The following is an 11865-nucleotide window of genomic DNA, read 5'->3' as shown; positions in this document are numbered from 1 at the left end:
CAGAGCAGAAGAACTCCTTGTCAAGGCTCTAAGCAAAAGGCAGCAGTGGGTTTTCCTGCAGAACTGCCACCTGGCAGCAGCATTTATGCCACAGCTTTGTGCCATTGTGGAGTCGTAAGCATTTTGTATTTATTTATAAGGGATCCAGTTAACTATCAAAAACATGCAGTAGCTTGCTGCCATGGTGCACACCTGTAACCCAAGTGCCAGAGCTCACAATATTGATAATACCCAAAAGACGCTGTAAGCAGTGCATGCTGCGAAGAGTTAACTCCCTCCATTGGTTTATTTTAAGAAGTGAGTCTGACTGAAGCTACATGATTCACAGAAGCATCTCATGAGCACTGTGGTAGCATTCAGGATAACAAGACCTCCCTGCTAATGGCCATAGTTGAGACCAGAGTAACGGCCTTTGAAGCTGTATAATATGACATCCATAGCGGAGGTTAGAGTAATCACACCCAAATTCCATTCCCACAATTAGTACCTTCATAGTTTGAAGGACAATGCTCTAATTACAACCATATATTTTGTCTGTCTCGCTTCCAATTTGAAAATGCTTTGACTTCTGTTTAAAGCCTTGCCTGTATTAGTTTCCATGGTAATTTCACCTACTGCACATGCACCTTTACCCTGATTGATGAATAATAAAATTCAGTAGAAGAAAAGGCCAGTGCCTTTTGCCAAAGAAGCATTGGCCATCCCAGTTTACACTTTCTCTTTAACTCTGTCTTAACTTTATTTTCAACCTCGAATCACACACTGGGCAGGAGGGGACTAGAGACTTACTACAGGAGTCTCTGGAAATTGGTATCCAACATGGGGAGGCTGAGGCAGGAGGATCACTGGCTTAAGGCCAGCCTGGGCTACATAGCAAAACTTTGTCTCAAAAAACAAAAATAAAACTAAACTGATTTCATTTTGATCATGCTACTGTGGTGTTATCTGTCACTGTGCAGACTTTAAGATTGTGTAGGTTCCAACACTCTTGGTAATTTTTGACTGAATCATTACTATGTTATTTGCCACAGCTCCTCTTCGATTTATTGAATGGGACTGCAAGAGTAGCTTAGTATGAAGAGCATACTTAGCACACACAGGCCTTGGGTTCAATCTCCAGCAGCACAGAGGAAGGAGATTGTTTAATGGTTCTCTGCTAGGAGGAAAAGCATTTCTTTCTCTCCTATTTGTTCATTTGTTCATTTATTCATATCACTATGAGCTCATTGGTCCTCATTTTATTCAATGGGTTATAATTGGTTACTAGCATCATTGTTTTGAGGTTCAGGTTCTCAGGTTTGAACAATGGAACCTTCATTTTGTTTTTAATTTCTAAGAGTTGATGCACTGTCTGCAAAATCTTGTGTAACATGAAAGCTCTTGTGATAAGATATCTGATACTCTTGAGTAAAAATTTTTTAAGGTCACACTCTTGAGCAAAACTATTTATAAACCCACTTCAAACAGATGCTGATTCAAAGAGCATGTTTATTTAAATGTTTACATTAAAATATTTATAAATTTTTTATTTTTCAGATTTAACAGGCCAGATGTAACCATAGACCCTGAATTTAGGCTATGGTTAAGCTCCAAGTCAGACAGTTCCTTCCCAATTCCTATTCTTCAAAAGGGTGTAAAGGTAGGAACAAGAAATAGCATATGTTAATATTGACTGGGAGCCCCATTTGAACGTAAGTCATCTTGCATTCTTAATCTAAATTGACAAGGATACTGATTCTGGTGCCCTAAATTGCTTTGTATGGACCTGTGCTGGGGACCAAGAAGGAGACTTTAAATCATTCACAATTCAGAGGTTTGTTTTCTCACACAAGGCTGCCAAGCTTCCAACTATTATAACCCAAAATACACAATTTATTTCCTCTTCTGGCCCTTTATTTATGTAGCTTTTTCTTATTTCTACTCCTCATTGTGATTCTCCATAAAGATCTCCCAGAAATCAGAGTGAAACTACTTAGTAAAAGATGATGGCCAAAGATTATGTGTGACTTCTTCTGATGCCCATCTTGAGGCTGAGTAGATAGCAAGACTTGGTCATCTGTGCTGACGGTGTCCACCTGGCCATGGATGATGTCCTCGCAGCAGAGGGGTTGAGCAGTTGTGTAGCTGAGTGCTGCATAGACAGGTGTGGACCCATCTATCTCTAACAGAACCAGGGTGGAAGAGAAGATGGTGAGGAGCAGCTTCTAACAGAGCCCCCACCAGCCCGGGGACAAGTGTGACTCCATGGAACTAGAAGTTCCTCCTGTCACAGTGCTCCTGCTGTCCTAGCTCCCTCCCCAGCCACCCTGCCCTAGGCACAGAGACCTGGGCCTGGGAGTTCAAGACTTGAGGGATCTGTGTGTCTCCCAGGGGCGGCAGGTTATGGCCTCAGTGAGCCTTTTCCTTTGGCCAGGAGTGGGGGGATTTTAATTGTTGCAAACAGAAACCTTTATAGGACTCTGTCTTTCAGCATTATCTACACAGACAGATGGCAGCTTTCTTAATACATAAATAAGAGCTCCAACAAATAAGTTAGGAAAACATTAACATCCCATAAAAGTGAGCACAGAATCAAAACGTCAATAAACATAGAAACAGCAAAAGTTCAGACTTTAGAGATCAGAGAAGCACAAATCAGACAAAGGAGATACCTTTGCTTGCCCTCAAACACACAATGTTTAAAAGCAGATGAGATGTTAATACTGTTAAGGTTCTGTGAAATAACATTCTCATACAATCTGACAAGGCAAACATCAGAGATCAACAGAAAGGATTGCTTTTATATGACTATGTATACATTATCTGGAGAGAAAGACTTAAAATTTCATACAATTTCAAGTTGCTCACCTCTAGGAAAATGATGCATTTATGCTGATGAAAAAAGAATACTGTCACCAAAGATGAAATCTCTCTCCCTCCCTGCCTCTCCTCATCCTCTTACCTCTCTCTTACCTTCTCCTACAGATATATTCCTAAAGGGTCGGGCACATACTGTCCCTGCTTTCAGAGATGGGAGAAGGACCTTCCCAAAAGAATTGATCACAAAGTCATGAAACAGTGCTGCATGAATTCCTTCCCATCCTTACACAATTAGGGCTTTTTGAACAAAGACAACAGGCAACCTGCATTAAAGATGTCTGAAAGGCAGCATGCTGAGATGGGATCTCTCATCTACCCAACATTTTCCCACTTCCCAGAGCCACTGGCTCCAGTTCTAAGGGTGATGGGGCAGAGAAGCTTCAGGGAATAAAATGAAAGGTGTTTGTTTATGTTCCAGAGAAGCTGTAGAAACCCAGAGACCTGGTCCTTTCCCCATCTTTTCTCTCCCCAATACCAGCCACTTTCTGTAAGCCCCATGACCCCCTCCATTCTTCCTGTGCAGGACACTTGAAGTGTGCCTGGCTCCCCATCACCCAGGTGGGGATAAATCGAGTTGCTGCATGCGTAAATAATCACTCTGATCCCAAATCTGGAAGTCTCATATTGACAAGTGTGCACATGCATGTGCGCACGCACACACACACACCCATGAACTTCCTTGCATATCAGAATAAGTATGTTTTCACTGCCATCAAAACATGCAGTAAGGCACCATGCATTCCAATACGGATGGCATGGGCCGTGCTGGCTGGGCCAGTGTCTAACCCTGCAGCCCTCAGCTGCCACTGACAGGTGAGTCTGCTTCCCCCAGACTCCTCAGTGCCCTGCTCCCTGTGCTGCAGAGACAGTCAGGACAACCCAGGGGGTCCATCAGATCAGCTTGCAGACAGCAGAAGGTTTTTCTTTGCCATGAACCTCAACACAGCCTCTCTCTTCACAACCTCCCTGTGTTGGCCAAAGCAGAGCCTACATCTGTACTCATATGACGTCTGTTCTCATCTGTCTCCAAGGTTGCTGTGGAGCTTCCCCAGGGACTGAAAAGCAACTTGCTCCAGATGTTTGGATACAGTGGTGGTGGAGAGGTGACAGAAGAGATATTTGAAAATCCTGACTATGGACAGTGGTGGAAAAAACTTTTATTCAGCCTGTGCTTTTTCAATGCTGTGATCAATGAGAGAAAAAATTATGGCACCCTGTGCTGGAATATAGCTTATAAATTCATTTCTTCAGACTTGGAGGTAAGTGTGAACTCTGCAAAACAAGCAGTAACATGTGTGACAGAATCAAGCTGGGAGCCTGCTGTCTGCACAAATGCCAAGTGTTGTGAAGGGACCCGAAAATGATTCTGCAACATGGCAGTAAGGGCTCACTAAACACAGACCTTGAAGCCAGCTTTTCTGGAGTTGAGTTAAAGCTCCTCCCCATCCCCCCAACGGTGCAAGCTATGGGGCCACAGTGTTCTGGGTCAGAGGGTAACAGTGAGTGTCTGCTGCCCAGTATCAGGGTAAGAAAGCTGGGGACAGCACTCGGAACAGCACCTGGCACACAGGCAGCACTGTGAATGCTTGTCAGGTTCTCATCACTGAGGCAGGTGACAGTGGTCATGGAGGTGAGCTTCTTGTCTTTCTCCGCACTGTGCATAGAGACTTCTGTCTGTGCTTTTCTGCAGGCTGATGGCAATGCTTGCTCACAAATTCCCGCCCCAGATTAATCTTGCAGTTGTGCTTCCTGTGCTGTCACACCTTTGGTCACATTTGCATGTGAGAGCAGATTTTAAAACGTTCCTAGGAAAACCTCTCTCTGACTCCTACCACCAAGACCCACCCGTGTGGCCCTCCTGTCTTCTGTGTCCTCTCCCTAAAGAAGGCCTTCCATTTCTGGCCCTGCTGACCAGGGTACCAGGCGCAGTGCCTGCCCAGGTTAGTCTAGGAGCCCAGCGTGACACAAACATGCCCAGACCTCTTCAAAGCTCAGATTTACAGTATTCCATACCTCAGAAAAAGGCAGTAATCTCCCCAGTTCATCATCTCAAATAACATTATTTTAATATGATGAAAATAATACACATAAACACTAGAGACTAATTTTGTTTGGGGCTTGAGATGTGAAAATTATATGTAAAATATTAATAGGATTCAGGAAAAGAATAATTATACTATGTGAACAATAATGTATCAGAAATTAATATACCATGACTAAGTTGGGCATATTCTAAGAATGCAGAAATAGCTCTATGTCTGGAAATCTGATCCTAATTTATAGGATCATCTCATCAGATGCAGAAAAGTGCCTACTGTGCAATAAAAACTCTAAAGTAATAAGATTATAGGGAACTACCTGTACTTGGAAAAGACTTTATTTTAAAAAGCAGCAGTGAGTATCATTCTAAATAGCCAAAAACTAAAACTGTGTCACATGAACTCAAATCTCAGACGAGGGTGCTGTGATCACTACTGTCAGTGTTGTCTCAGAAGTTCTAGCGAATGCAGCAAAATGGAAAATTTATAAAAGAGAATAAAAAAGAAAAAAACAGTAATAATGAATAATTCAATAACAAAACCAGTGATAAAGTGCATTCCTAATAGCTCATCATCTTGCTACTTCTACATAGTGACAGAGAAAATGAGTGGCTGTTGGGAGGTGCTGGTTTTATGGAAAAGGTCAGGTAAATGAGACACATTCTGAAGAAGCAAGGCCTCATGTACCTCCCGCAGGTTTCCATCAAGGTGCTGGCCAGCGTGCTGCAGAGGCATGCGGACCTGCCATGGGAGCAGCTGCGCTGCCTGGTCGGGGAGGTGGTCTACGGTGGCCGCATCACCGACCCCTGGGACAGACGGTGCCTGGACACACTGCTCTGCAGGTTCTGCAACCCAGAGGTGCTGAGAGATGACTTCACCTTCTCCGGTGAGGTGAGAAAAGGATGCATCTCACATTGACCCATTATTTCTAACTAAGCACTGTTTCATTATTTAAAATAGTACCTACTAAACTCTCATGTACATTTTGATGGCTTTCATGAACAATATTACAAAAATAGTTTACCCACTGCTCCATTAAACCCTGCATCATGCAGGGCCACCATGAAAAGAACAGTAAAGAGAAAGCAACACCCCAAGTTCCTGGGGTGGAAAGCACACAGCCAAGGTGCTAATGCTTCTCAGTCAGTGCTTGAGACAGCCTGGGGACAGGCAGCATCCCAGGTCACAGGTGGAGAAGCAGGTGCACAGGGTGCAAGCAACAGAGCTAACAAGCAGCAGGGCTAACTCAGGAACCTGTGGGCTGCATCCTCACATGGACCTTGGCCCTGTGGAGGGACCTGCAGTTAGACCCGGCACCAGGCCTCAGATGCTGCAGCCCTGCCAGCACTGGGCCCGGTTCAACCTGCTCAGCATGGGGACTGGGACGGGAGAGGAGCATGGAGGCTGAGAAGGAGGTGCCTGTAGTGTGTGCTCAGGCATGGGCCGGGCTCTGCTGAGGCAGAAAGAGCTGTAAGGTTTTTAAGATGGCCTTCAAATAAAACTGTTTAAAACAACATGTTAGTTTAGAGTCTAAAGTCAGCCCTTAAGAGAAAATAACCCTTGAAAATCCTTTAAATTGCCTGCAAAGTACAAAGTACAGGACTTCTGGGCACAAGTAAGGTAGCAGCATGCAGTGGCATCAGCAGCTCTGTCCAATGACAGATATACCCCAAAATCCTATATTTCCATCCTCCCTTTGCTTTGAAACATTGGAAATTTTGACACTCAACTTACTGCTTTCTCTTCCTTACTGTCATAACCCTACCTCCTTTTACTAGTGACTGCTGTGTCTTGCTTGTGGCCTCATGAACACTTTGGGGCTTTCCTTGAAGACATCGAGAAAACTGCCCCTGCCCACTTTCCTGGCCATATGAACAAGCGTTGCTTCTTTGTCAGTGGCTGGAAGTTCTTAACATTTGTGACAAGCAGCTTTGTGCCACTGTGACAAATCCCTGAGATGATCAACTTGTGAGGAAGACTGGTTTATTGTGGTTCACGGTTTCAGAACCAGTGGTCATTAGGCAGAAGTGTGGTGGGAGCACTCAGTAGAGGAAGTACCCTGTGGAAAAGCAGAGAGAGAGAGGGAGGATGCCCCAGACATCATTTTCTCCCACCAGGCCCCACCTCTTAAAGGTTCCAACCCCCCACCATAGAGATGCGGGCCAGGGAACAAGCTTTCAATCATGGCCTTTGGGGGACATTTAAAATCCAAAGTACAATATTATTTCCATTCCTTCTACATGTTTTGCTGCAAAAAAAAAAAAAAGACATGATCAGCTTTATTGTACCCATCACCTGCAGATGTATGTCACTGAGCAATGGCTGACCAGAGTCATCTCAGCCTTTAGATGATTTTCCCCTTTCTTTCTTTTCCCAGGAGTCTATATAAATACATGTTGTGTGTGCTTTACAGTGCAGTGGGCACAGATGTTCCTTGGGGTCATGTGTTTTAGAACATACTACATACAAATAAGAAGGGTCCTCTGAGTAGTCTTCTGGAGAAATGTTGTGTTCAGCATTCCTGAAAGTGCCGTCTCACACAGGCGAAACTAAGTGGCTAGCTTTTCAGATATGTCAGCTGGTGCCCAGATCTGCAAGCTTCCAGGACTACATACACATTATCCAGTCTGTACCTGACGAGGATGCTCCAGAGATCTTAGGGATGCACCCCGAGGCCACACAGAGCTGCAGGGAAGCCCAGGGCCTGCAGTTCACAGATGGTCTCATTGCCATGCAGCCCAGCACTGCCACAGTCACGCTCGCGATCAGGTGAGAGCACACAGGGAACTGCTAGGTGGAGATTGTTCAGTGTTCATGTGGAAATGCAGCGCAGAACTTACAGGAGAGCATAATCTACACAGTAGAGAACTCAGATTCTCCACATGATGCAGAAGCAAGCACCGCATACACACTTACCAAGCATGCATAAAGCTTTGTTGAGTAAGGGGCTGAACTGTATTTGGTGGGTGGTATTTTCAGATGCATTCGTTCCTATATGACTTGTATCTATTTGCTCCCTTGAGGTGGGACCAGTGATGGGTCAGGAGTGAAGGGGACCTGTGAGCTGTACTCCCATGGCTGTGTGCAGGATGTGTGCTTATCCAGCCAGCTACTGAGTGATTCAGATGGTACAACACATGAACGCCTAGACCCTAATTGTCCTCCTGTGCCTCTAGAGTAAGATGAAGTTTGTTGATGCCAGAACAGTGGTTTGGCTGCCAGGGGAACAGAGGGTTCTGCTATTTCATGCCCTCGCAGGGCCGGATGTGTCTGGGATCTCCTGGGGTGCACAGCTGCTCAGGGACAGGTGGGGCATGTGCCCCCTTCCTCCCAAGTCTGGGCTTACCCAGCTCCACACTTGGCCCCTGAGCATGAGAAAGCCGTGAGCCCAATCTGACATCCGACAATGTCTGCATCTGCAGGGTGCTCAGATCTGCTGAGCTCCTCATGCCCTGACACTCAGCCTGGAAATCTAGGTCTGTGTCTGGAAGTCTACCTAAAAGTCTTTGAATAATGTTTAATTCCATTTATAGACTTAGTCAAGCATTTTCAAATATATTAATATGCTTTATAAAGTTAATGTACTGCCAAGGATTTAGCTCAGCAGGTCGGTGGCCTGCCTTGCAAGCGCAAGGACCCGACTTCAATATCCGGTACCAAAAAAAAAAAGATGCTAAAGTTAATGTACTGCTGTTGCCTGTCTGCCAGACCTTCTCAAGTTTTCAGTAATTTTTAGAAATCTAATAATCAAATACAGTAGCTCTTAAACCTCTTTATTCACTTATCTATATAATTTAGCTGTGTTTATATTAAATCCTAAATTTAAATCACTTTCTCAGTTACCCCCTGTAAAGTGTAGTCACAAGACTGACCTGTAAGGTTTAGGAGGCCTAATTCTCTTAGCATTACAGATATTTTAAATAACATCATTCCTTGACCACAGTTTTGATTCTGTTAATCCTAGTTACATGTAATTCTGAATCTCTCAAAATTTGAAAGTTATTTAGCATACATCAATTTTATCACATTGCATGATTTTTTTGGTTTGACTTTCCAGTTTGTTTGTGGTCAGAAAAGAAATAAACATAGAGTTTAACCAAAATATGAATTAATTCTTATTGACAGTATTGACAGGATGCCCTGAACTATTTATCGTTATTGTCAAGATAACAGTAATTCTGTAATTCTATAAAGTGATCACCTCACCCATGTCCTGAATTCCAGTTATATTTTATCTATTACTTCTGAGTACAGATTGAGTTTTACATTTCCTTGGACCTTAAAGTGTAGTGATTTTTTTTCCATGTACTTCTGAAACCTTTGAACCATTTAGAATTCTTCACTCTCTTACAGTTTCTTCCTATCCCTCTGACCAAAATTTATATTAAACTGACATCTAGGCTAGGGTGGGCTAATGATAGAACTCTTGCCTCACATGCATGAGGCCCTGGACTGAAGCCCTGGGTTGGATCTGCAGCAACACAAAATAAAATCAGTGACATGGCTGAATTCTGGAGGTAGCTTGTGGCTTGGGTTGGCAGTTTGGCCACAACAGCCAGTGTCACCCTATAGATATAGTACAGAGATAGCTGAACTCCCATTTCACTGATGGAACAAATACATACTGTTTGCTTCCTCTAAGGAAAGCTGGCTCATGCACAAAGAATCCCCAGAGGATCTTGGAAACTCCTAGCAGATCCCCAGAGTAGCAGATTAGCTTTTCTGTAGACCCTTTGTCTAATGCCTGGGTCTACAGTGTTAGCATCCCCCAGCTAAAGCAGCAAGACATGAGATAGTTGTAAGAGAATGCGTGGAACAAGCACTCTGAAAATGTCTGTCCACATGCCATAGGTCATCGAGGCAGGAGGTGGTGACCCTGAAATGCTGCTGTAGGAAGACCTACCTTGAAAGATCTACCATCCTCCTCATAGCTAATACATTTTGACTTTGGGAATTATTTGAAACCAAATTGGCTGACTTCTACTGAAAGCCAAAACTTTAAAGTCTGGGGCAGAGTGTGATGACTGAATAAAGAACACATCACTGCAGGTGGATTTCACAGCTGGGAGGCCGTGTAGTTACAGCAAAAAGATCCTCAGGCACAGAAAGGGATGCCTACTGGGCCGTGAGGATAGCACCAGGCATGTGGGTGCAAGCAGAGTTCCCAAAGAGAGGGGACTCTGGAGAGGTGTGCCACTCACCCAGTGCCTCACCCACCTGTCACTGCCCTGAGGGACACACAGAGGACATATCCAGAGTCAGTATGGGACCCTTCTTAGGCAGAGGGGTGGACATTTCAGCAGGAAACTCTAAGAAGGTGTTTTGAACACACATTTCTTTGTAAATGTCACTGTGCGGAGAGAATGCACGGTGCCCTGGGCCTCTGAGAGGACAGCTCTCACTTATCCCCTGTTCCTTTGCAGACCTGAGCAAAGCCCTGACATGCTGGTGATGGAAATCCTGTGTGACATTCAGGCACAGCTGCCCCTGGCAGTGGAGAAGGACAACGGGGCTGTAGGTGCCACCCTGGGCACCCTGCAGGCCCTCCTTGCCAGTCCTACTTGGGAGTCTGTCTACAAAAACATGTCTGGTGAGGATGGCGTGGGAGCAGTGACAGAGGGAACAGAGCTGGTGTCAGGAGAAAGGCAAATACAATTCAGAAAGCCCACACCACCCAAAAGCTTGAAACAGGAAGGCTAGATCTCTGCATCCATATCTTTCCAAGGCAGAGCAGCTGAATTCTGGGACTAGAGCAGGTTTCTAAGTTTAACAAGTATATTATAGCCATTTAAAATGGTTATTTTGGAACTAAAGGTTAAGCTATGGCCTATCAAAATATGGGTTATAGTCACACCCATAATGACATTTGGTCAGTTACGTACTACATCACAACAGTGGTCCCAAACGGCCAGTTGTGTCACCAGAGGCTGCAATCTCTGGTCAAGACATATGAAATTCCCTATGTCCCTCCATGCATAGCCTCTTTTTAATCTGTAAGATACCATAATTTTATCTTTCTCTTTTTAAACATTCAGGCCATGATCCACTAATTCATTGTGTCTTGATAACGTTTCTGAATCAAGAAATTGGACGCTTTGATAAGTTATTATTTGTCATACATAAATCTTTAAAAGATCTTCAACTTGCTATAAAAGGAGAGAGCACCCTAACTCAAGAACTGGAAGAAGTGTATGACTCCTTTCTCAATACAAGAGTGCCTTTAATGTGGCAGGTACACAGCTATTATTTCCCGTCTACTTATTTGCTTGGAATAAATGTCCAGGTTCCAGGGAATGGTTAAGTTCACTATGGTACACCATGTGATGAAATATTGTGTAATTATTAAAAATGCTGACATACTTTTGATATGAATATATATTAATATCCTCTTAGAAGGTGATTAATTTAAATTTATCTTAGAGATGTTTATCAGAGCTGTTTAAAATGGCATAATCTGAAGAGTATAGTAGGAATCTGGTTACATAAACAATAGTTTATCCAAATGCTGAAGCACATGTTTATAGGGAAAGTCTCAAAAATGTCTTCACACTTTTTTAAAAATTGAAAACCTATTTTAAGGGTTGTATTAACATATATGCCCATGTAAGCATCTGTTTGACTATAAAAGCACATATGTTTTAGATTCAGGAAACACAAAGATTTGGAAGGAAAACAGCTAACAGTTGCTATTTTGTGTGAAGGGGACTCTTGTCTTCTGTGTGGGGAAAGAGGCTTTAATTTTCCAGTCTCTATCTTATTATACTATTTTCATCCTTTATCACTTATGTTTAAAGTTTTAAACATTTTCAAAGACTTTATAAGCCTTTTCTTCTTTGAACCAATCTCTCAATGAAAGCATCTGAAATACTTGATTTAAAAAAATTTTAAGGGTCCCAGGATTTAGCTCAGTGGTTCTGCTGCCTGTCTCACAAGCGCAAGGACCCAAGTTTGATCCCCAGAACCAAAA

General features: G+C 43.5%; 1 protein-coding gene across 1 annotated transcript; it reads left to right on the top strand.

The window, feature by feature from the left end:
- Positions 1–10: 10 nt before the first annotated feature.
- Positions 11–10366, top strand: LOC109118623 (dynein heavy chain 6, axonemal-like). The gene is made up of 5 exons (XM_033762009.1): positions 11–114; positions 1537–1639; positions 3891–4118; positions 5595–5789; positions 10322–10366. Exons 1-5 carry the CDS (start codon positions 86–88, stop codon positions 10325–10327), a joined length of 561 nt encoding a protein of 186 aa, XP_033617900.1. The 5' UTR covers positions 11–85; the 3' UTR covers positions 10328–10366.
- Positions 10367–11865: the final 1499 nt, after the last annotated feature.

The sequence above is a fragment of the Fukomys damarensis genome, unplaced genomic scaffold (assembly GCF_012274545.1).
Source record: "Fukomys damarensis isolate Sample0158 unplaced genomic scaffold, DMR_v1.0_HiC HiC_scaffold_11, whole genome shotgun sequence".
In the NCBI taxonomy this organism is placed as follows: domain Eukaryota; kingdom Metazoa; phylum Chordata; class Mammalia; order Rodentia; family Bathyergidae; genus Fukomys; species Fukomys damarensis.
This window is presented reverse-complemented; position numbering and strand designations above follow the sequence as displayed.

Excerpts from the sequence above, each read along its gene's own strand:
- LOC109118623 (XM_033762009.1), top strand. The coding sequence starts at position 86 with ATGCCACAGCTTTGTGCCATTGTGGAGTC. Across the intron at positions 1,640-3,890 it reads TTCTTCAAAAGGGTGTAAAG|GTTGCTGTGGAGCTTCCCCA; the intron begins GTAGGAACAAGA and ends TCTGTCTCCAAG. Across the intron at positions 4,119-5,594 it reads TCATTTCTTCAGACTTGGAG|GTTTCCATCAAGGTGCTGGC; the intron begins GTAAGTGTGAAC and ends TACCTCCCGCAG.